The sequence below is a fragment of the Equus quagga genome, chromosome 13 (assembly GCF_021613505.1).
Source record: "Equus quagga isolate Etosha38 chromosome 13, UCLA_HA_Equagga_1.0, whole genome shotgun sequence".
NCBI classification, from domain to species: domain Eukaryota; kingdom Metazoa; phylum Chordata; class Mammalia; order Perissodactyla; family Equidae; genus Equus; species Equus quagga.
In genome coordinates this window covers 90,108,864-90,134,466 of record NC_060279.1, presented here as the reverse complement: position 1 = coordinate 90,134,466, position 25,603 = coordinate 90,108,864, and the positions used below count along the sequence as shown (strand labels likewise).

At 46.9% G+C, this 25,603-nt stretch overlaps 1 protein-coding gene across 4 annotated transcripts; it reads left to right on the top strand.

The window, feature by feature from the left end:
* The first annotated feature begins 4,597 nt into the window (after positions 1-4,597).
* On the top strand, positions 4,598-25,499 carry ZNF114 (zinc finger protein 114). Of its 4 annotated transcripts, XR_006891754.1 has the most exons (5): positions 4,598-4,665; positions 4,787-4,868; positions 13,672-13,798; positions 16,121-17,313; positions 25,261-25,499. XR_006891754.1 is itself a non-coding variant. In XM_046684258.1 (4 exons), exons 2-4 carry the CDS (start codon positions 4,866-4,868, stop codon positions 17,212-17,214), a joined length of 1,224 nt encoding a protein of 407 aa, XP_046540214.1. In that variant the 5' UTR covers positions 4,598-4,665; positions 4,787-4,865; the 3' UTR covers positions 17,215-17,707. The 4 variants fall into 4 exon arrangements, 3 of the variants coding, with proteins under 3 accessions (XP_046540214.1, XP_046540216.1, XP_046540215.1); XM_046684258.1 differs by lacking the exon at positions 25,261-25,499 and having other exon boundaries at positions 16,121-17,707; XM_046684260.1 differs by lacking the exon at positions 25,261-25,499 and having other exon boundaries at positions 15,952-17,707.
* Positions 25,500-25,603: the final 104 nt, after the last annotated feature.

The following is a 25,603-nucleotide window of genomic DNA, read 5'->3' as shown; positions in this document are numbered from 1 at the left end:
AAGCTTTGAAACATTTAAGATAAGGTAGGGAAGAAATCCTCACAGCAGATCTTCCTGAATGACAGACCCCTCACTTCTGATAAGACTCCGACTTTTGAGTTCCGGTCGTGTCCTGGTCCTTTGGTTCTGTGGGGAGGAGGATCTTTGGTTTTATGGTCATTTCAGGTCAAGATTTCTTCCTCTGTGCATGCTCTGGCTACGTGACTTTGCAAATTTTATGAAAGACAATTCTTAATCACTCTGTTAATAAGAGATGGGGCCTGCTCAGACTGGCTCTAAATGGGCTGTGGTTGTACTGTGTATGATATTAGGATGGATACACGTCATCACGCATCTGTCCAAACCCACAGAATGTGCAACACCAAGAGGGAACCCTAAAGTCAACTATGGATTTGTTGGCGCAAAATAATCAACAACCATTCTATGCATAAGAGAGATAAGGTGAGTTTTACTTGAGCCAAACTGAGAATTACAACCCAGAAAGGAAGAAAGCATTCTGGAGAAGCTTGGTTTTCAGTACCTTATACATTTTTAGAACAAAGAACATTCATTAAACACGCCCAGGATATACATTCATCAAAGTTTCAAAGAGGTATTTAGTTGTAAATTAGCAGGTCGACATGACCCTCATGTCAGGAAAGGGACTAGGCGTTACCAGTAGGGTGTTACCAATAGGGGGCGTAGCAGGGGAAGGACATATTCTCATCTTAAGAGAGCGCATAAGGGAGGAAGACATCTCCTCTACCCACTCTAGGTCCTTCTGGCCAGACAACAAATTGAATTGACATGAGACAGAATAACAGGAGAAAATCAAGCAAAGCTTTATAACATGTATACATGGGAGAGAACAAGGAAAACTGAGTAACTCTCCAAGATGGCAGAGGCTCTCATCTTAAATACTCTCCTCAGCTAAAGGCAAAGGAGGATGTTGGGGGTGGGGGGAGTCAGTTACAGGAGGATACCAGACAAGTACAGTAAACAAGAGTCAGGTTATTATGCAGATTTAATTCCTTGCCTTTGGCATTGGTAAGTTTCTAGAGATAAGGTCATCTCCCCTTCTTCCTGGTACAGAGAGGGAGACACATTTACAGACGGAAATTTCCTTCATGAATGTAAATGTCTCTTAACAAAGGGTAAGTAATTTCTACTTTTCAGAGTTTCTCTCCTGTCTGCAGTTTTTTTTTTTAAAGATTTTATTTTTTCCTTTTTCTCCCCAAAGCCCCCCGGTACATAGTTGTATATTCTTCATTGTGGGTCCTTCTAGTTGTGGCATGTGGGACGCTGCCTCAGCGTGGTTTGATGAGCAGTGCCATGTCCGCGCCCAGGATTCAAACCAACAAAACACTGGGCCGCCTGCAGCGGAGCGCATGGACTTAACCACTTGGCCACGGGGCCAGCCCCCTCCTGTCTGCAGTTTTTAAAAGTAACCAGCCCAAAATAATGCTCATGCCAAATAGATGTATCTTGGGGTGGCCAATTCCAGTCCCCCACAAGTGCATTCTTCACTTTAATGGTTAAAGCAGGTGTACAACGTTTGTCTGATAGGGCACAAGTCAGGCTTCTTCAGTTCCAGCTGAATCAGTTTTGACCCTGAATAGTTACCCCATTTACCTCAATATGTGAAAATCTGTTGTCAGACTTTGGGTGATTATGATTTGTCAATGTCAGTTCATCTCCGTTAAAAAATGTACCATTTTGGGGGCCAGCCTGGTGGCACAGCGGTTAAGTGCACACATTCCGCTTCAGCAGCCGGGGGTTCACTGGTTCAGATCCCGGGTGCAGACGTGGCACCACTTGGCAAGCCATGCTGTGGTAGGCGTCCCACATATAAGGTGGAGGAAGATGGGCACGGTTGTTAGCTCAGGGCCAGTCTTTCTCAGCAAAAAGAGGAGTATTGGCAGCAGTTAGCTCAGGGCTAATCTTCCTCAAAAAAAAACCAAAAAGTACCATTCTGTTGAGTGATGTTGATAAGGGGGAAGGCCATGCATGTGGGGGGAAGGGGGTATATGGGAAATCTCTGTACCTCCTTCTCAATTTTGTTGAAAACCTAAACTGCTCTAAAAGAAATGGTCTCTTAAAAAAACAAGTTTAGGTATATATTAATAATAGACAATGTAAGCTTTAGGGTGGCATTGCATTATTAGAAATGAGGAGACACTTCATAAAAATAAATGATTTAATTAACCAGAAAGGGTCCATTCCATGCCCTTCCTTCCTAGGGAGGCTGACCTCAGTCTTTCCTGCCCCCCACGGTGAGGGGAGACCTGCAAATCAGATCTTGCTGGAGACTGTCAAAAAGAAATTCTACAGGGTCCGGCCTGGTGGCCTGGTGGTTAAGTTCTCGTGCTCCACTTCGGCAGCCTGAGGTTCACAGGTTCGGATCCAGGCGCCGGCCTAGCACCCCCATCAGGCCACGCTGTGGTGGCATCCCACACAAAATAGAGGAAGATTGGTACAGATGTTAGCTCAGCGACAATCTCCCTCACACAAAAAAAGAAATTCTACAATTGACTCAAATAGAGGTGTCAGTGAAATCAAGAGTGTAGATAACATTAGTAAAGGAATTTATACAATAATCAAAGTGAGGAGTTCATCCTGGAAAACAGGTCAAGAGTGCTCTTGGAGAACTGCTCTGAAGCGTGTGGGTTTAAGAGCAGCTTATATATCTTTTACAAACAGTGCCCGTGCAGGGAAGAGGGGAAAAACTTGGAGTTAAATTCCATATATGTCAAAAGGGATAGAGTACATCTGGTTTTTCTCTAGATTATACATTAGAGATAACATAAACAAGAATTTCCTGGTTATACATCCAACAAGCTCGGTGATGCTGACGTTATCTATGTGTGGAGGGAGGCAAGGACCAGGGTCCTTAATGACTCCTTCAGGCTCCAAGAAAGGCAGCTGGGGATGCGGGAGCTGGGTACCCTTTATCTTTCCCTGTCGCCGATTTCTCCAGCTGGCGTCTTCAGTTGCGAGATGCGGGGTTGCGAGGTCATTTGACTCAGGCTGAACTGGCCCGTGCGGCTGCTTCACGGCACAACATGGATTTTTATTGTACCGACTTAAAGCCGATGCAGGTGGCTTGCTAGATTCTCCTGTTAGACCAGGGAGAGGGATCCCAAAAATCTGTCCACAGAGGTAAAAACTACTCAGCGGACGTGCCTGGAGGATGTTGCACGTTGGTTTGATCCAATTGCAAATCCACGTGTTTATGACAAAAATGAAGTTACTGTTAAGAGTAAAGTTGCTTTGATGTAAGAATGAAATACGCTGTGTCAGGACGTCGTTGTCCACGTCTGTGGCTGCAGATAAGCCCGCAGTAACACACCTGCTGACAGGCGTCACTGGGGCTTAGCAATAAAAACATGGGAAGAGGCAAGGGGACATTTAGACCATAAACGCTCAGAGTTTGCGAGAATTATTCGCGAGTTTCGATCTGGTCTAGGCAGCTCTTTGCTCTACCGGCACTAGCTCCAGCCGTGGCCAGGCGCTCCTGGTCCAAAGCGGTGAAAGCCGGGCAGCACCCGTGGGAGGAGATCAGCCCGGCTGTCAACACAAAGGCCCTTGTTGCCTAGCAACGGGTGCTCTAGCAACAAGGGACTTTTATTTTGTGCCGGCAGCTGGATGTCAGCTCCCACTTTGCAAAACCAGCTCTCCCCGCAACCAACCTTGTAGCAAAGGTACATCTCAGCTGAATGTAGGCTTTATTCCTGTCCTCTCCGCTTGCCTGGAATCATAGTGCGATTAATCTATCATTGGTTTGGAGGATATTTCTTTATCGGTTTATTAGACAGAAACCCTGTGTGCTATTGGCTTGTGAAATTATGATGATTCCCGCAGGGAACCCGTGTTAAATAAATTGCTGGCGAAGACTAACTCAGTCTCTGAGCATATTTTGCGCCCCCCTCCCAAACAAAACAGCGGGGCACCTGAAGATCAGGGGACTCCCCAGGTGACGCGGGTCAAGGTTTTTTAACAGGGTGGGAGGGAAGTGGGTCCATGTCCTGGCAGTTTGGGTTTAGGCAGCTGTCCTCTTTAACTGCAACCTGCGGTCGGAGGTCATTGCTGCTCCTCGCTGAGGCGGGTCGCTGGTACAATCCCTTAACAGTCAGAACAGTATTATCTGAGAACCGTTTTTGCAAGCCTTGTCGTTTATCGGCTAATCAAAGCTCACTGGGTGGGGGAGGTAGGCAGCAGAAAGAAAAGAGGGAGAGGGGCCCAAGAGGGAAACTGAGGACCCTCCATCGTGTCCGTTTCGGCCCTTTCACAGCACAGAGAAAAAGCTTCGTTTCTTTGTGAAGTGACTGTTATCTCCGGACGTTGCACAAAGTCCGCAGGGAGGCGCGTTGGTTGCACAGAGCGGGAGTTTGCAAGCTCGGGAGCCTGGAAACGGTGCAGCGGGCGGAGGGGACGGGGAGGGCCACAGGCTGGGAGTTCGGCAGACGCTGGGATGTCCCCCTGCCTCCAAGGATCAGGAGCGCCTGCAGAGAAAGTTCTGCAGGAAAAACGAACCTGCGCGGGTGGAGTCAGACCCTGGGCTCTGGGAGGTTGGGTTCCGGGGGCGGGCCTGGGCGCAGCTCCCGGGATCCGCTTCCTGCTAGGCTCCTCCTTCTCCTCCCCTTAACCCCTTCAGCCGCTCGTTTTGAGGAGAAGTTCGGGAAGCAGGTACAAAATGCCTGCATAGAACGAATCTCTGTCGTCGCTGCGTCCTGGGGAGGCTCGTTATTTTATTGTATTTATTTATTTGTTTGTTTGTTTTTAACACTTCCGTCCCTCCTGTCTGCAGCCCTGCAACCCTCCAGCACGTGGAATGAGCTCTTGGGCTGCGCCATCCACAGACACGTCCAGAAGCCGGCGCTGGGGAAATGGTAAGCGTGCTGGGTTGTCGCACAAATGCACCCCAAGGGTGGGCGGGAGGGGGTCGGGTTCCGGGGAGTTGGGAGCAGCTGTCTGCAAAAGTCAGATTCTCTCCCCCAGCAGACGAAAGGGGAAGCCAAGACTGGCCCCAAGTGTTGAGCCCTAAATGCGCCCTTCACCTTGCCCCAGGGAGAAGCTCCCCCACCCCCCTGCGCTGCAACCTTGCAAAACGCCCCTGTCCCTGGGTGTGGGCAAGGAGATGTCCGCGTGCTGCAGTTGCCAGCGTTGTGTTATTTGAATCCATAAAAGTGTTGGAGTCCAGTGTGATGAGGGTGAGCTGAGAAACTCCGGGCACGGTCGGATTTAGAGGCTGGCCACTGGGGTCTCTTCTGAAGAGAGGGTTTTGGGGTTTGAGTTCTGCTCGATGGGCACATCCTTCCTTTTTGTGAACTGCGATCTCCGTAGATGGAGGGCGTTTCTGGAAGGACAAATTGATGGGAGAGTGGCGGCATGGTGCGGTCAAGATCAAACCCCACAGTCTGAAAAATTGCGTGTTTGCCATCAGTATACTCCGGTGAGGTCTCGTTCACAGGAAGCTCAGGGCACAGGTGGGGGGATGCGTCTCACCTGCCAGATGTGCCTGTTTTCCTTGTACCTGCTTATCTGAGCTGACTCACAATCATGCATTCTTTTTCTTTTCTCCGCGTTGCCCCAAGCTAATGTGCCTGAGATCACCAGGAAGGAAACTGGGGCCCCAGTTGTGCTGGTTTCTTGCAAGAAGGGAGATTGCACGCCAGAGGAATCTGCCGAGTCCAGGAAGTGATGGGGTCAATTTAGGATTGGGGAGAGGGCAGAGTTCGGGGTAAATTTAAATGAAATTTAGATAGGCTCAAGTTGAGACGTGCGCAAAGAGGTTATTATCGGGTCGAACTACAAGGTCAAGATAGCTGTGGAATGTGGCGTCCCACTCTTTATCTGAGGCTCTGCCCCCGAGGTGCAGACTGAGTCAGCTTCTCGCCCGAGTGACTTAGATCCCCCAGGCCAGAGGGGGATGTTCCTTACTGATATGATGGCAAACAGCAACGCTTATGGTAGGCTATGATTTTTAGAGAACAAAGTTTTGTAATGAGTAAGAAAACAGTAAGAAAAAAATTTCCTTATGACTTTGCACCTGGCGTCATCCGAGTCTGATATGTTCCCCTGTTGAATGGCAGGATGGATTTCATTTCACAATGAGCAGGTTGCCTATAATCTCTCGTTTGCCCGCGCATTTAACAGCCTTAGAATATTATTTGAGTGTCGCATTTCTTTTTTATGAAAACCTGAGTTAATGTGAAGTCCAGAGGAGTGAATACAAGAGGATCTGGGAACGCAACATAAAATATTTGAATTTTTTATTACCAAAGTAGCATATTTCTTAAGAAATGGAATCGGTATATTTAAGAAGATGTGGGAATACACTTCCAACCGGAAGAACATTTAGACTTCCAGCAGGTTGCTTGTGCCCCTAGAGAATTTGGAATGTAAAGGCCATGAAACCTTTCAGATAGAAGGAATTCCTATTTTAGCTGGAAACCTGACTTCGATGTAAAAAAGTCAAACTCATCAGTTCAGTTGTAAATTTAAACTGTTTAATTTAATAATTTATTATTTGAATGTGTCTATAATAAATCGGTGTGCTTAAAAATTGAAATGATCAGGGCAAACCTTTAAGTCCTTCCTCCATCTTGCCTTAGTTCACTCTGTTTACAACTCCTGGCCGCCCAGAAGTAACCACTTTATAGATCCTTGCATATCTTTTCAGAGTTCTTTACATCAACTTACAAACAAATTGGCCTCTTATTTTACCCTCAAAATGAGTTTATTTTGGAAAACCCAAAAGAATTGCAATTCAGGAAGTGCATGCTATGGTGAACCACAGGCAAATCCAGCAAACAAAGGAAAGGAGCTGCTTTTACAGAGGAAAAGGGGGAGGGGGAGGGGCTATTCTAAAGGAAAATCCATTCAGGGAAAGTAACAGTTCAAGGAGGCAACAGGTTCTCATTGGCTGAGCTGTGATGTTTCTCATTGGCTGAGCTGCAGTGTCTCTCATTGGCTGAGCTGCAGTGTTTCTCATTGGCTGAGCTGCAGCATTTCGATTGGCTAAGCTGTTGCCAGGTAGGGAAAGAAATCTTCCTTCAGTAGCTAAGAAGTTTTACTTCCTCTGCAGGATGCAATCATCTGTCTCCTCCTGTTCGATGTAATTGATGAGGTATGATGGGGCTTGAGAGCTCCCCCTACAGGTCTTGCCAACTCGAACTTCGTTGAGATTTCTTTTACTATTTTCCACACTTATTTTCCCTTTATTTCATGAAAATGAGGTCATTGTACACTCTCCCACTGCTAATATAAAAGGTCATTGTTGCAGATTTTAAAAGACTTAAGTGACCAAATGCAACACGTGGGTCTTGTTTTGTAGACTGACTAGATAGTTGATTCTTTAGTGGCATTACTGCTGGTATTTCTGGGTGTGATAATGTTGTCATCACATTTTAAAAGATCCCTCATGCTTTAGAGAGCTAGAGTGACAGTAGTTAAGAATGAAATGCTATGATATCTGGAGTTTTCTTTACAATAAAACAGTAGGAGAAGGGAAATGGAGGGAGATAGGAAGATGATACGAGGCTGTTTGTGGAAACTGGGTCAGTGGCAGACGAGGGCTTTCTTTTCTTTCATCCTCTCTGTATTGTGTATGTTTGACACTTTCCATAATTTAACACAAATGTTTAGAAAGCTCTTTTGTGCTACTCAGCTTTTTAAAACCAAGAATGGATTGGCTGTAAGATTACATGATAGAGTAAATATAATAACATTGTTTTAATCCAAGTTGTATAATATGTGACTTTAGGAAAAATTTCATAAAGACAAGAGCACATAAAAGTTATAAGTAGAACTTTTTAAATAATATAATAAATATGTAAGTCCCCAGATTAAGGAATCAACCACTTGTGCTGGTTCGAGGTAGTGTGCTCCTTCTGACCCCATTGCCTTCTTCCTCTCGGGGTTAATCGCTGTCTTGAATTTTCTGTTGCTAAAACTGACTATAGCAGAGCCATTTCAAATGGAGTCAGAGCTGCCTTTCCAGAGAAATTGCCTTGCTGTCTTGAAGCTTTGACTGGGCCAAAAGGGCAATTGTTTTACAAGCAATTGTCTGAGAATTCAGCAGGAGAACTAACATCTTCATCACAGAGACTGAGGATCATGGACTTTCTAAAGATGGAATCAATGGTCAATCAATGTTTAGCCAAGACTAGCTCTCTGCCTCTGACTCCAGTTAAAATTCTTTGTAGGGGCCAGCCCAGCAGTGTGGTGCTTACAGGTGCTTTCTCTCCAACTTGGCTGGTCAAAGTGCCATCCACTTTGTCCAACAAAATGGGCATCCACTGGGAACCTGCTAGAAATTTCCTCTCTCGGGCTCCTCCCCAGACCTAGCGAATGCGAGTCTGCATTTGACAGGATCCCAGGTGATTCTTATGCTTGCTAAGTTTTGAAAAGACAACTCCACAATATATATCTTAGAGTAAGATTACTGGGTATAGTAGGTTTGGGGATATTCAGATTTTCTGTATAGAATCTTTTTTTTTTTTTTTTTGAGGAAGATTAGCCCTGAGCTAACTGCTGCCAATCCTCCTCTTTTTGCTGAGGAAGACTGGCCCTGAGCTAACATCCGTGCCCATCTTCCTCTACTTTATATGTGGGATGCCTACCACAGCATGGCTCCACTTTGGTGGTCCAGGGTTCATGGTTTCAAATCCTGGGCATGGACCTACACACTGCTTATCAAGCTATGCTGTGGCAGTGTCCCACATACAAAACAGAGGAAGATTGGCAAGCTATTAGCTCAGGGCCAATCTTCCTCACCAAAAAAAAATTCTTTGTAATACAACCTCTTCTCTTTGCCTTTAAAAGCCCCTGACTTTTAATCCCTATCAGGGCGCTATTTGGGTTTCCACCTAAATCTGTGCTCCCTGAATTTCCATTCTTTGATCCCAAATAAAATTTTTGCTTCTCTTGCAGTTTGTGGCTCTTAATTCAGTGACACTGTTAACCATTCTCTTGATTTTCCCTTTTTTCTCCCCAAATTTATATTTTAAGCACTTTCAGACCTGCAGTGAAAATTGATAATAATAAGAATGTATACCTAGGTAATCACAACAATTTGCAAATTTTTTATATTTTGCTTTGTTTGCTCTATGTATATGCACACTGTTGCCTTGTTTGCTCCGTATGTGAGAATGTGGGTTCACCTGTGTTCACATAGCTCCCTGCCTTGTTTGTCTGTGTGCACACGTGTGTTCACGTGTATGCATTCATACACACGTTTTCTTGCTGAGCCACTTGAGCACATCACCCCTTGTACCTCAGCAAGTCTCCCCTAAAAACAGACACTCGCCGGCCTGTAGTTCTCACCTGGGATCCCTCAGGCTCACGGCTGCGTCATTGAGTCTCTCCCTCTGTTGTCTGGGATGGCAGAATTGTTCCCACCTTTGTCGTTGGTGAGACTGAACTGCTGTGATCATACGTGTCCAGGTGTCCTGGTTTCAGGTGGAAGAGCTTTCTCTCCAACTTGGCTGGTCAAAGTGCCATCCACTTTGTCCAGCAAAATGGGCATCCACTGAGAACCTGCTAGAAACTTCCTCTCTTGGGCTCCTCCACAGACCTAGTGAATGAGACACTGCATTTGACAGGATCCCAGGTGATTCTTATGCTTGCTAAGTTTTGAAAAGACAACTCCACAATATATATCTTAGAGTAAGATTACTGGGTATAGTAGGTTTGGGGATATTCAGATTTTCTGTATAAAATCTTTTTTTTTTTTTTTTGAGGAAGATTAGCCCTGAGCTAACTGCCGCCAATCCTCCTCTTTTTGCTGAGAAAGACTGGCCCTGAGCTAACATGCGTGCCCATCTTCCTCTACTTTATATGTGGGACGCCTACCACAGCATGGCTTGCCAAGCGGTGCCATGTCCACACCCGGGATCCGAACCAGTGAACCCCGGGCTGCCAAAGCGGAACGTGCGCACTTAACCACTGCACCACTGGGCCGGCCCTTCACCTCCTTCTTGTTCCTGACATTGGCAGGTTGAAGTCACTGGTCGGCACAGTAGAAGGTCCCAGTTGTGGATCTGTGTGATTGCTCCCGCGTGCGGTTGAAAGTTAGACCTCAGGGCATGGTTTGAATAGGGTGAACGTTTTTGCAGCGGTGCGTCTCAAGTGGTGTGTGCTTCCTAATACATCACATTGGTGAAAATATAATGGCTCTTGCCCCGGTGTGGGTGAAGCCAAAATCCATCACTGGTTTCAGATGGGGAGACAGCTCCGTTGTCACTTCTTAAAGTTGTGATCATCCAGCGAGTACCGAGCAAAGGAATGTCTTCCTACTCTGCAGATAACCACGGCCCCTTCCCTTTTTCCCCTCCGTGTCTTAGCATCCATTCCTGTTTGGTTTTTGAATCAATTATTTCATTTGGGTTGCAAGATGGTGGTTTTTATATGCAATCATTGCTTCTGGGTTTTTAGCCGGAATTCTGTAAAGTTTTCTGTTATCAGCAAGGGCTATTCAGTTCCTCTTAAATAACGTTCCTGCTAGAAAGTCAGAGGGAAGATTTAATTCTGCCTTATTCAGAAACCAAGTTTCCAGATAAGGATGCAGGCTGCGTCCAATGGTGGGAAATGCTTTTTCCCCCTGCTTTGGTTTGCTCTTTTCTGAGCATCACTCTGAGTTCATGTATTTTTAGTATTCAGTGTATTTCAATCCATTGCAATATTGTGGTTCAGGATATCCTAAATTGGGCCATTGGAACACTCGTGCAGCATCCTCTTCACACGGTCCAGGACAGTGGCTCTGGCTTCTGGCTGACTCATTTTATATTTCCGTTCCTGGATCAGCTGTTTCCCCTCGCCTCCTGCTTGTTAATTCGTCTAAGCATTTTGTCTGCATAGACTGGCAGGTGTGGATGTGTGTGTGGGCGTGTTTATGCTGACATTTTATTAGAAACCCGACTTTTTTTACTTTATTTTATATTTAAATCTTTCTTCGTAGACTAAAAACCTTGCTTCCTAACAACATTAACATAACCCCTTTGCCTGATCCTGCAATGCGCATAAAATATTTCTAAGAAACGGCGCCAATATTACTTTTAGCAGTAAAGCCACCTGGTGAGAGGTGCGATTTTCCTTCTTTGTGTACAATAGAATATGACACAGTAAGGACGTCAAATTAACTTTTGACTCCAGGTCATTAACCCGCCAGCTTGATATACCCTTAGCTTTGTTTATTTCAGTATTTCCATTTTCAGATTGCTTTCTTTATTTTTGAATATGTAAACATTACATGGTTCCCAGTTAAAATCTGGATGACAAGGTTATATTTAAACGAGTCTTACTTCTTTCCTTCTCCTCGCCCTGTTGCTCTGAAGGGGTTCAGAACAGGCCTCACCAAGAGGCGCCACTTTGGCACGTGAAATATTTTGGGCTAAAAGGAAATCAAGACCCCGCAGGCTGCAGAAACTTTGACCTCTCCCTTAAAGAATTTAAATTGAGAGTCTTGCCCATAATAAGAGTTATTACCAGAAATAACTTAACACCAGAATGACCCATCTGTATAGCAGGACAAACCTAGAGTTAGGGAACATTTCCCTGCTTATTGTCCCTCTGACGCCCCAGGCCCCATCCCATTCCTTAGCTCAGAATGGCATGTGCACGCCACTTTACCTTTCTGTCAGTGACCTTCTCACGTATGTGGGTTTCCTGTACATACAAAATGAAATTTTATATTCTCATATTAATCTATCTCTTGTTGATTTAATTCTTAGACCTGCCAGAAGAACCTAGAGGGTAGAGGAAAATTTCTTCCTCCCCTACATCTCACTGATTAAAAAAAAAAGTCTGTGGTTTGCAATATGTACTCTTTGCCTTTTTTTTTGTTGGAATTTTTTTTTTTTTTTTGAGGAAGATTAGCCCTGAGCTAACATCTGCTGCCAATCCTCCTCTTTTTGCTGAGGAAGACCGGCCCTGAGCTCACATCCGTGCCCATCTTCCTCTACTTTGTATGTGAGACGCCTACCACAGCATTGCTTGCCAAGTGGTGCCATGTCCACACCCGGGATGTGAACCCGTGAGCCCCGGGCTGCCGAAGCAGAATGTGCGCACTTAACCACTGCACCACCGGGCCAGCCCTCTCTGCCCTTTTTTTAGTTTCACTTAAAATATAAACTATGACCTGGAGACCACATGCTATCACTTATATCCATATATAAGAGAGCTTACTCGTTTTTATCTACGTCTGTGCAGTTCTTCATTCATGGATGCGTCATGGTTTTTTAAGCAGCCCCCATTGTTGAACATTTGGGGTGAGTTCCAGTCTTTTGCTGTTATAAATAACCTTCAATGAATAATTATGTGCGTATATATATCACTTGACTTTTTGGCCAGCGTATGTGATATTGTGGATTCTGTAATAAATCTCTATTTGGTCTTTGTCCCTGTTTCTGGCTCACAGCTCCCAAAACCCTTGGCATTTCCTAAGGGTTGAGAGTGACGATGGTGTTTCTTCTTATGTTAATGACGTGGGGACTCATTGCCAGGAGAACCAGCCGTGTGATCAGAGGTCTGGAACTTTCAGTCCCATCCTCTGATTTCCAGGAAGGGGAGGAGGCTTGAAGTTCGATAGATTGCCAGTGGCCAATGACTCAGTCAGTCACGACTGCGTAATGAAACCTCCACAAAAACCCCAAAGGACAGCTCATCGCTCCTTTTTCATCGAGTTTCCATGTTGTGGAGCAGGAATGCTTCCACATGTCACCAGGCTGGTCCCCAAGCTCCACAAGGACAGAAGCTCCTCTGTTCTGTGCCTCACCCTATGTATCTTTTCATCTGGCTGTTGATTCTTTAATATCCTTCGTAACAAATCAGTTATCAAGTGAGTCAACAGCTTTTCTTGAGTGCTGTGTCCCGTTCTAGCAAATTAATCAAACCCGGAGAGGGGCCGTGGGGACCCCTGATTTACAGCCAGTCGGACGGAAGCACAGGGAACAACATGGCCTTGCCGTCGGCATCCTGAGTTGGGGGGAGTCGTGGGGACCTCCAGTTTGTAGTCAGTGGGTCAGAAGCTCAGGGAACAACCTGAGCTCGTGACTGGCTCTGAAGTGGAGGGCGTTTTTGTGGGACTGCGGCCCCTTCCTGAGGAATCTGATTCTGTCTCTGGGTGGATGATGGCACAGTTGAGTTGAATTCTCAGACACAAGCAGGTGCTTGTTGGTGTGAGGAAGCCTACACACACATACACACACACACACATACACACACACACGTGTGGGGAAGCCTACACACACTGGAATCGGGTCCAGGCACCTTTGCACGGTATTTTTGGAATGCCAATGCATCAGGGATGAATGCATATCAAACCTTGGTAAATTGTGCCTAATTTGCCTTCAATTTAGAGGCGGGACGATTTCATACACAACTTGCAATGGCCTCTCCTTGGCGTTCGTTCCTTGGCTTGTAGATAACATCCCTCCAGTGTCCACTTTCGTCGAGAGATGTTCTTCCCTCCATGTGTCTGTGTCCGGATGTCTGCCTCTTGTGAAGACCCCAGTCATTGGGCTAGGGCCCCCCCTACTCCCTGTCTGACCTCATCTTAACTGGTTTACATCTGCAAAGGCCCCATTTCCAAATCAGGTCACGTTTGCAGGCCCTGGGGGGTAGGATTTCAGCATGTCTTGGGGAGCGACTCCCAACAGCGCCCCGCTGAGCCAAAACGGTGTGTTGTCTTAGGACCCGGTGACCTTCCTGGACGTGGCTGTGAACTTCACCAAGGAGGAGTGGGCGCTGCTGGACCCTGCGCAGAGGACGCTCTACAGAGATGTGATGCTGGAGAACTGCAGGAACCTGGCCTCCGTGGGTAAGGACGCCCCCTCCTGCGCTGCGTCGCCGACGCGAGGGGTGCGAGTCAGGTTCCAGGAGGGGCGCTGAGAAACGGGAACGGGACTGTTCCATTCCAGAGAACGGCTGCCGCCCCCACGTGGTGGACGTAGTGTTTCTGCCTTGAAACTGGAAACTGTCTGGCGCATTGCTCTTTGATGCTCTTCATGATTGACAGCCTGTGGGCATCCTTAAGTGGGTGAGCACAGAGCACAGAGCGTTTCAGCGCATGCATGAGGAAAACGGAGGGACCGAGTTGTTGCTCTGTATTCCTGTTTGCTTTGCTCCAGAATCTATGCAAACCAAAGCATGCACCCATTTTATGGAAAGTCCTGGCCCCGTTGCCTTACATCATGCACTCCCCCATTTCCCCGGGACCAGAATCTCAAGTAGGCAAACCCCATCTGATCTCCCCTTTGGAGCAAGAAGTGGGTCTGGGGGATTTTCCCTGGGCACGTGTGCCCCTGAGTGCCAGGCAGATATGAATCCTTAGGAGGAAGGATTTTACAAACAACGTGGAAATGTTGACTGAGAATTCACGCCATCCCTTGTGGGAAGCAGGTTGGCAGTTCCTTAAAAATTTAAACATAGATTTATTATGTAACCAAGCAATTCCACCCCTAGGTGTATACCCCAAGGAATTGAAAACAGGTGTCCAAAAAGATACAGGTGCACCTGTGTTCATAGCAGCACTATTCACGGTCACCAAGGTGAAAACAAACCCAGTGTCCATCAGGAGATGAGCAGAGACGCAAAATGTGGTATAGCCCAAAAATGGAATATTAGTCACCCATGAAAAGGAATGAAGCTCTGATGCATGTTGCAGTGAGGATGAACCTCAATGGCATTATGTTAAGTGGAAGAAGCCTGACAGGAAAGGCCACATATTATATGATTCCATTTCTATGAAATATCCAGCACAGCTGGATCCATAGAGACAGAAAGCAGATTAGTGGTTGCCAGGGGACGGAGGGAAGCGAGAATGGGGAGTGACCACTTCATGGGTACGAGGTTTCCTTTTGGGGCGATGAAAATATCCTGGAACTAGACAGAGATGATGGTTGTACAACACGATGAATGTACTGAATGCCACTGAATTGTACACTGTAAAATGGTTAATTTTATATTCTGGGGGTTTCACCTCAATTTTTTAAAAAGAATCCATTTGATCTGAGGAAAGCTGAGGCTCCTCTATATGTGAGCTTCTTCAGGTACATAGAGCTTTTTGACTTTCATCTGTCTTCTCATATCTTCCCTTTTTTTCCCCAGAGAAAGACTTGTCCCCCTTCATCTTTAAAATGGCACATGAGGGGCCGGCCTGTGGTGCAGCAGTTAAGTTTGCAAGTTCCACTTTGGCAGCTTGGGGTTCGCTGGTTCAGATCCCGGGTGTGGACCTACCCACTGCTTGGCAAGCCATGCTGTGGCAGGCGTTCCACATATACAGTAGAGGAAGATGGGCACGGATGTGAGCTCAGGGCCAGTCTTCCTCAGCAAAAAAGAGGAGGATTGGCAGCAGATGTTAGCACAGGGCTAATCTTCCTCAAAAAAAAAAGGCTCATGGACTCTGTCTTAGTCTGTTTAGGCTGCTATGACAGAACACAGTAGACTGAGTGGCTTAGACAACAAACATTTATTTCTCACAGTTCTGGAGGCTGGAAAGCCCAGGATGAAGGTGCCGGCAGATTTGGGTCCTAATGAGAGCTGTCTTCCTGATTTGCAGGCGGCCACCTTCTCATTGTGTCCTCCCATGGCCGAGAGAGAGGGAAAGCCCTGGTGTCTCTTCCTCTTCTTATAAGGACACAGATCCCATCATGGGAGATCCACCCTCATGACTTCATCTGAGCCTGGTTACCTCCTGAAGGCCCCACCTGCAAATGCCGTCACACTGGGGGTTAAAGCTGCAACACAGGAATTTGGGGGGGGGGGGGACACGAATTCAGTCCATTACAGATTCTTTGTCCAATTCTTTTCCACTTGGCATTCTCGATCATACCCTCAGTCTCTGCAGAACCATTTCTTAGCAGCATGCCATCCATACTGAGCCCCTGTCCTTACCAGAGTCAGTCTCCTGACATGGCCCAAGTCCTTAATGGCTTCCTCTGCTTGCTCAGTCTTCCTTCCTCCTTTTCACAGTTGCCTCCCATATGTCAAGTGAACATTTGAAAAGAAATCCACATGGACATTTGCACAATGGGCAAGCTACTTGGAAATCTACAAGGCAATCCCATACAGGGATTTTTATCATCTCCCGCCCACCTTTCCTTTCAACCAAGAACGTAACTTTTGTGCCACTTTATTTCAGATTGGGTGACTCAACATAAAACCAGAGACTCCATCCCTCAGCGGGACACTCTTGCTAAAAAGACATTTCATGAAGTGAACAGAGTATGTCTCATGAGCAACAATTCCCGGACCCCCACATTAGGAGAAGACTGGAAATGCCACAAAACAGAGGAGCCGCGCCAGCAGAGGGGGCAGAAATTGAAGCAAGTTGCTGTTGCCCGAGAGAGAGACGGGTCTCCAGCTGGAGCCTGTGAATATTGTGACATGCGGGACAATTCTAAACCTAGCTCAAAGCTTGTGCCTTCACAGGGAGATTCCACAAGACGATATATCCCACAATGTGGTTCGAGTATTTTGAAACAAAATTCTGTCTTAACCAGTAATCAAAAAATTTATAAAAACGATGAATACGATAGAGTCTGGAGGCAGAGCATTCCATTCATTCCATGTGTGAGGACTCCAAAATCAAACACATGGATTGGCAATCAGAGCAATGTGCTTCACATGCATCATAAAACTTACGTGGGGGTGGACATTCGTGAGTGGGATCCGTTTAGAAGAGTTTTTAGCCAAGAGTTTTCCCTTTGGGCACACAGAAGTCACATTAAAGAGAAAACTTATGAGTCTGACCAATGTGAAAGCACTTTCCAAAATGACTCGATCTGTGCTGCGCAGATGCGGTCTTATATGGCACAGGCAAATAATGAGAATAATCGATGTGGAACAACCTTTGCCCCCATTCCAAGCTCTGATCAGCACAGGAGAAGTGGGACTAGAGAGAAAAGCTATAGATGTCACAACTGCAGGAAAGCCTTCGTTTATCAGTCATTCCTTAGAAGACACATGGAAATTCACACCGGAGAGAAACCCTATGAATGTAAGAAATGTGGGAAAGCCTTCAGATATTCCTTGCACCTTAATAAGCATGTCAGAAAGCACATCATGAAGCAGTCCTTCGAATGTAAGGAATGTGGGAAAGCCTTCAGTAAATCCTCAAATCTTACTGAGCATATAAGGATTCACACTGGGGAGAAACCCTATAAATGTGAGGAGTGTGGAAGAGCCTTCGCTCATTCTTCAGGATTTAAAATCCATCTGAAGACTCACAGTTGAGAGAAGCCCGGCGAATGAAAGGAATGTGGGAAAAGCTTCACTAATTTTCTCAAAATACTGAGTGCAGAAGGAGGATATATGGGGAGGGAGCTCAATGAGGTAAGGTCCATGGGAAAGTCTTTCCTGAATTCTCATATTCTTTTCTAATAAAATCCTGTAAGACGGTGAACTGCCCCTCTGTGTGCCCTGAAAACTCTGCCATGTGAATTTTGTACGTAGTAGCTTCAGTGCAATTCACTTACATACATGTCGTCCCACCAACTTGAAGCCCTGTTTGAGCCACATTTAATTTAGATTTGGTGTGCTCTGCGATACCATTTTTGTCCGTTTGCTGTTATCAGTCGTGATTCAACCGTGTTGTGGTCAGAGTCAGTGGTCTTCATGTTGCTGATGTGGGCTACTTATTCTGACTTTCATTTTGGGCTCATGGCTGATTCTGTCAACTGCCCGGCCATATCCATTCTTCTCCTCTTTACTAAAGGTACCTAGGTTTGTTTTCCCAGAGTTAATGCTGTTTAATGTTTTGTGGGGTCTTTGTGAGGAAGATTAGCCCTGAGCTAACTGCTGCCAATCCTCCTCTTTTTGCTGAGGAAGACTGGCCCTGAGCTAACATCCATGCCCATCTTCCTCTACTTTATATGTGGGACGCCTGCCACAGCATGGCTTGCCAAATGGTGGCATGTCCGCACCCAGGATCCAAACCGGTGAACCCTTGGCCACCAAAGCAGAATGTTTGCACTTAACCACTGTGCCACCAGGCTGGCCACAATGCTGTTTGATGTTTTTGAACACATTTCCCAGTTTTTCTCATAACCGATGGTGGGCAGAGCTTATACCCCTGGCCAACGAGGACGGCAGAATTCACTGGTTTGGATTCCTAGTGAGCTGTTGGAGATCGGGGGATGGTTTGTCACTCTTTTTCTCTTAACCGAGTTCCCCTTGCTCTCCTTCCTTGTTGCTCTCTGGAAACTGGATGAAATTCCCTGAATTAGCACAAGCAATTTTAGGATCATTGGAATGAAGGTCATGGTATCAATAACACAACCCTCAAAATACGAGATTTCTCACTCCCCAGTGGCATGTGTTTTGGTGTCCATGGCTGCAATAGACTGTATTTCTGGACTTATTACATGAAGCAAACCCATAGTTTGATTAGAAAGCATTTTAGGGGAGATGTTTATGACTCAGTGAAGTGCTAAATGCTAACCCTAGTATGTGGCCAGTTTTTTTATAACTGCCTCTTGTGTGTTTCAAAGTACTATTCATTTCTTTGATTTGGGGTGGGTTCAGCATTCAGTACATGTCTGAATGGTTAAGCTTCTTGAGTGTTTTTACAATCTTTCTCTTTCTCTCTTTTTTTTCTTTCCTTTGGTAAGGAAGATTGTCCCTGAGCTAACGTCTGTGCCAATCTTCCTCCATTTTGTATGTGGGACGCCACCACAGTGTGGCTTGATGAGTGGTGTGTAGGTCCACACCCAGGATCCGAACCCACAAACCCTGGGCCACTGAAGGGGAGCTCGTGAACTTAACCACTATGCCACTGGGCCAGCACCTTTACAATCTCTTGATTGTAAGATTTTTGACTCCTGTTCCATCATTTACTGAGCAAGTTCATAATATAACAGCCCACTCTGGAAGTGGATTATCAAAGTCTTAGAGCCTTGTTAATTCTTACTTAATGTGTTTGGAGACAGTGTTATTAGATGCATAGGAGTTTGGGCATTTTCTTTATTAACAGGTGAGTTTTCTTTCTAGTCTATGTTTTCACCATCTTTTCTACCAACAATGATTTTTTGGGGTTCATTCCTGTAATAAGGGTGAAAATTTCTGTGTCCCTCACCATGAGCAAGTCTTTGCAGGTATCACCTCATTTATGACCAGCACTCCACGGAGAAACACTTTGAACATCCCCTTTTTAAAAAAAAAAATTAACTTATTTTTTTTTTTGAGGAAGATCAGTCCTGAGCTAACATCTGCTGCCAATCCTTCTCTTTTTGCTGAGGGAGACTGGCCCTGAGCTAACATCCGTGCCCATCTTCCTCTACTTTATATGTGGGACACCTGCCACAGCATGGCTTGCCAAGTGGTGCCATGTCCACACCCGGGATCCGAACCGGCGAACCCCGGGCTGCCACAGTAGAATATGCAAACTTAACCACTGCACCACTGGGCCAGCCCATGAACATCTCCTTTTTATAAATGAGGAAGCTGAAACACAGCATGTAAGGAAACTTGCCATTGTAAAATGGCTTCTTCTGAGTTTCGAAGCAATGGGTGTTTTCATTGTCACCTTCAGAGTTCAGGACATGTATTAGTTTCCTGTTGCTGCTGTAACAAGTTTCCACATATGTAGCGGCTTTAAATAACACATGTTTGTTATCTTACATCTCTAGCGGTCAGAAGTCCAAAAGGGGTCCCCCCGGGCCAGAATCAAGGTGTCCACAGGCTGCATTCCTTTCTGGAAGCTCGAGGAGAAAAATCCATGTTCTTGCCTTTTCCAGCTTCTGGAGCCACCTGCGTTCCTTGGCTCATGGCCCCTTCCTCCATCTTCAAAACCAGCAACCATGGTTGAGTCCTCAGATCACATCCCTCTGATCCTAACTCTTCTGTACGAGTCCTTCCACTTCCATATATAAAGATGCTTGTGACTACGTTGGGCCCACCTGGGTAATCCAGGATCATCCACCTTCTCAAAATCAGCTGATTAGCACCCTTAAATCCATCTACAACCTTAATTCCCATTTGCCGTGCAAGGTAAGATATTCACAGGCTCTGGAGATCAGGGCGTGGATATCTTCAGGGGCCATTCTTCTGTCCACCACAGCACATAGGTGAAACACCAAGCTTATTAACTGACCAAAAGAAAACCTTCAATGCTAAATTTTTATGGCTTTCGACACTGTCTTATTATTAACCAGACGTAGTTTCCTGAGCATCTCCTGCAGGCCATGGACTGTGGACTCTGGGTCTAAATCGGGTCAGCACACTTTTTCTGTAAAGGGCCAAAGAGTGAATACTTTATTCTCTGTGGGCCACGAGGTCCCTGTCTGCGCTGCCCACTCTGCCATTAGAGCACAAGGCAGCCATACACGTACGAGCAAATGGATGTGGCTGCATCCCAATGAAATTTATTTATGGACACTGAAATTTGAATTTCACATAATTTTCACATATCATGAGATAATCTTGTTTTGATTTTTTCCAGCCATTTAAAAGTGTAAAACCGGGGCCGGCCCTGTGGCTGAGCGGTTAAGTTCACGTGCTCCACTCTGGCGGCCCGGGGTTTCGCTGGTTCAGATCCTCAGCGCGGACATGGCACCGCTCATCAAGCCATGCTGAGGTGGCGTCCCACATAGCACAACCAGAGGCACTCACAACTAGAATATACAACTGGGTACCGGGGCTTTGGGAAGAAAAAAGAAGAAAGGAGGAAGATTGGCAACAGATGTTAGCTCAGGGCCAGTCTTCCTCGCCAAAAATAAACAAACAAATGAATAAAATAAAAATGTAAAACCATTCTTAGCTTACGAGCCTCATTTGGCCTACAGGCTATCTTTTACTGACCTCTGGTCTAAAACAAAGAATAAACCAAGGCTTTACTTCATCATATCCACTTTGTTGTGGAGAAGACAGATAGATAAAGGCATGGCTCTGTCTATCCCTATTTTTTTCCTTTTCCTTTCAGTCTTTTAAAAATTGGGAAATATAATAGCACAACCAGAAGGACCTACAACTAGAATATACAACTATGCACTGGGGGTGGCCGGGGGGGGGCTTTGAGAATAAGAAGAAAAACAAAAGATTGGCAACAGATGTTAGCTCAGGTGCCAATCTTTAAAAAAAAAAATATTGAGAAATATGGATACCCAAAAGTGTATGAAAATGTCCACACACAGTTAAAAGTCAATAAGTGATCACCACGTACCCACCAGCCAGGCCCATAAACGGTTCATCATTAAGTGTCAAGCAATTCGTGTCATCAGTGCAGCCCCCCAGTTCCCAAGAGGGAGCCACTATCTCGCATTTCAGATTCTTCATTCCCTTGCTCTCTATGCTGACTGCCTATGCGTAAATCCCCGAATGCCATATTTCCTGTTTCTGCTGATCTTTATGCTACAAATTGAAGATTTCTTTGTGTCTTGCTTCTTTCAGAGAAAGAAAGAGTAACCCAGGGAGGCGGCAGGTAGCTTTCGCGCTTTCATTCTCGCTGTCCTGTGGGTCCGTTTAGTTAAATTCATTTAGGAGACCCTCATTATGTTACCTCCCTGTAGACACTGCAGACATTGCTGCTAACACCAATTTCGATCGGTTTCCTGCTGGATATCTGTACGTCACTCGTGAAGTGGAATGGCTGGGTTGTACGACTTGCAGATGTTCAATAGAAAAGTATTTGAGACAGAAGAGGATTGTATGATTCCATTTCTATGGAATTTCCGGAAGAACCAAATCTGGCGAGGCAGCAGGCAGATCGTTCGTTGCCGGGGGTTGGAGGTGGGGCCAGGAATTGACTGCAAACTGACGAGAGGGAAGTTTTTGGGATCGTGGAAATGATCTAAAACCGGGCTGTGGTGATGACTGCACGATTCTGTAAATTTATGAAAAATCATAGAATTGTACACTGACAATGAGAGCGCTTTACAGTCTGTAAATTATACCTTCCTGAACCTGTGGAGGAAGAAAAGGAGAGAAAAAGAGGGAAAGAGAGAAAAAGAAACGTCACAAGTCCTCTCGGGTGCCCACAGCTGTGTGACACCCAAAAGCTCCAGTAAGTTCAGCTTTTGGTGTTTTGGGAAGCGCTGGGGGCAAGACACTCACTCTGTGATGTCAGGATCTATCCAGCTTGACCCTGTCTCCCCAGCCCCACCGCCTGCCTTTCACAGAATCACTGCTTCATCCCAGAATCTGGGTGCCTGCGGGCCCTTCCCGTCAGCCCCGGACCATGCCAAGGGAGCCATGTCCACTCCTATCCCCAGGGAGGACCATGCAGAGGAAAAAGACCCCAGCTAGGAGTCAGAATCCCTCGACTCAACTCCCGAGGGGGCAAAAATAGGGCTTTGGGGATCCCCTGCCTCTCCACCCCCATTCCCATGGTCCTCAGTTCCTACAGCTGTAAAAGGAGAATTTTTAACAATTGGTTTAACAAACATACACCAAGCCCCTTTTAAGAGGTTTACAAATATTAACTCCTTTAATGCTCACAATGAACCTATGAAGTGGGGGACTATTATTCCCATTTTATAGCAGAGGAAACTGAGCACGGAGAAGCTAAGCAAGCTGCCCAAGGTCACACAGCAGGCTGGGGGCCAGGTGGGATTCCACGCCGGGTTGTCCTGCACCAGAGACTTGGCTCTTAGAGGCCTCCCTGTGCTAACCGGGTCCTGAATCTGAGTTCTCTTCTGTTCTCCCCTGCCGGGACGCGAGCTCTGGGGGCGGGGACCTCGTCGGGCACACAAAGGCATTTAATTAACATTGTGGAAGGAAGAAGGGATGGATGGTCTTAGGGTGGCCACACGCCTCCGTGACCGCCGAGCCCTCCTGCAGCGCGGCGCCCCGGGAGCTATACTCGTGGCCGGGGCTTCCAGTCCCGGGAATCGGGATCCTGCGGTCCAGGCGGGACAAGAAATAACCCACCTGCTTGGACCGTCAGAGTCGAGGATGGAGCAAAACCCACTGGCAGCGGGCCGCGCGCGCCACCTGGCGGCCGAGTCCTGCTAAGACCGCCGCCCGGAGACGCCCACGTTGCTTTGGGCGAAGCGGAGGCCGCGTCTCCAAGGGAGTCGCTATCCGGGGTGTTAACCGGGTTTGTCTGGAAATCAGTGCATGAAGCCGGGGCCGTGGACCAGCGGCTTCCGAAGGTTTCTGACCGTGATGCACGGTAAGAAATCATTTCACATCAGAATAGTCTCACCACCTACCACCCCGTCCCACAGAATGTTTATTCTACCCTATTCCTGTTTTTAAATGCTGGGCAGAGCTTCTTAAATTGATTTCCTGCCTCGATTGAGTCTCCACTGATAATCCAGGATAGTGACTTCCACTGTCCCAGATTATCCCACTTTTTTTTTTTTCAGCTGCCAAAGATTCTGATGGAGAAAGTGTTGGCACCTAGACCACTCCCCCAGTGATATTTCCCCACCACGGTCAGGCTGCCTCCACTCCCAGCTGTGATTTCAAGCTGAGGAACTGGGCTCAGAGAGTTGAAGACACTTGTCCAAGGCCACACAGCTTGGATGCGGCAGTGCCGGTTTCTGCCTCACTCTTGGAGGAAAGAAATCACTAAATGCCCCAAATTTCACTGCTATTGAGTATAATTTAATTCGATCCTTTCTCCATTTTTGCCAATAAGATCGAGCTGTGCTAGTCTGCTCTTTTCTTATATTATTTAATGTAAATGAATGGCATTCCAGAGGTCAGGCTTAAAAACGCAAGTTTTCATATGTAACAAGATGAATCTGAGATGGCAACGGAGTCTGTGTTGAGGGGACAACCAACGGCACCGTGAGCATCACCGTCATCAACACTGTCACCAGCACCATCACCAGCGCCATCATTATCGCCGTCACCACATCCTGTTCTCTGTCACCACCAGCATCACCATCACTATCTCGTCCATCAACACCACTGTCATCAAAGCCACCGCCTTCACCATCACCCTCACCATTCCCGTTATGGGCAGCATCACACCGACACCACCAAAACCACCGTATCACCGTTATCAACAAAGTCACCACCACCACCAACACCCTCACCACCACAAAAGTCACCTCCCCTCAAAGCAGGTGTCAGGGAGCCACTCTGTCTCCTAGCTACAGCCTTGGGCCAGCAGGCCTGCATCCTCCATCCCTCTCTCCACCCTGGGCTGACAGGAACGTGACTGACCTCAGGGGAAATGCTGCCTCGCTTGGAAGCCAAGTGGATTCTGGGTTTGATTCTCTGTAAGTGGCCCCAGACGTACTCTGGGCTTGTTACCACAGGGCTGACCATCTATAAATGGCAAGCCCAGCCCCCGGACCAAAGGATGGCAGAGGAGTGTCTGTTCAGTGTATCCGAGAGTCGGGGTTCACCTGAACCCCTCCTACTATCGTGGTTTGTGCGACCACTTTGGGGAGGGGGAGATCCGAGGGCCTGGGTCTGCTGTGCTCGCTTTCCTGTCTGTGGAGAGAAAGAGGAGGAAGTCACTCTGGACGCAGATAGGGCCAGTGGTCAAGACTCAGCTCCACACCAGCTCCCAAGGGAGGAAACAGGAATGGCAGCTTCCCTTGCAGAAGCCGCAGCCCAGGGGAGCCGCCATTTCCAGCTCCTTCCTGAAATACCAGTTTTTAAGTGTCTCATTCACTGTTCTGTCCCCAGAACCTGGTATAATGTATGATACATACTCAATAGATATTTGTCAAGTTAGTGGGAAAATGGGGCCGGCCCGGTGGTGCAGCGGTTAAGTGCGCATGTTCTGCTTCGGGGGCCCGGGGTTCGCCGGTTCGGATCCTGGCCGTGGAAATGGCACCGCTTGTCAAGCCATGCTGTGGTAGGTGTCCCATATATAAGGTAGAGGAAGATGGGCACGGATGTTAGCTCAGGGCCAGTCTTCCTCAGCAAAAAGAGGAGGACTGGCAGTAGTTAGCTCAGGGCTAATCTTCCTCGAAAAAATAAAAATTTTAAAAAGTATTTCCTCCCTGGATTAGGAAAGTGGATGATGGCTTATCTGTTTGGATGTGGTTGGATTAAATTTTGACCGGGCATTCGGCATGACTCAAGGACAGGAAAGAGTCACCCACAGTGGTCTCCCTCTCACTCCCACACACAGCTGGAAAGGGACAGAGTCTGCTTTATCTCTGAGACCCTATGGCAGGCATTAGGGCCATCCAAAAGTATATGCCTTCCCTCTCTCCTTCCAGATACACAGGAACATGGTACTTCCCCTCTCTCTTTGAAGTCAAGCCTGGTCAAACGACCTGCGTTGGCCAATAAATGCGAGTGGAAGTGATGGGAACTGTTTCCAGTAGAAGCTTGAAGAGTCATTGACACTTTGCCATCTTCTCTCATTCCCAGCACCAAAGAGACTGGCAACACTCCACACAGGGGCCGCTCCATCGGCCTGGGTCACAAGGATGACGTGGAGCAGAGACCTGAGCTGACCCGAAACAGACCAATGACATTGGCAGGTGGATTTAAACCTTCGTCGCGTGAGGCCGCTGAGATGCGGGGGTGGTTTGTTTCTGCCGCATAACCCAGCCCATCCCGCGGATACAGTTCCCAGTTCCCAGTAGAGCCTGAGATGTGGAGGTTTCAGGAATGAAGGAATGAATGGCAGGGAATGGGGGCAGGGGCATAAATTTTCCCCAGGGCTGGAGGTGGAGGAAACGGCCATGTCTCCAGCTCACGCTCTCACATA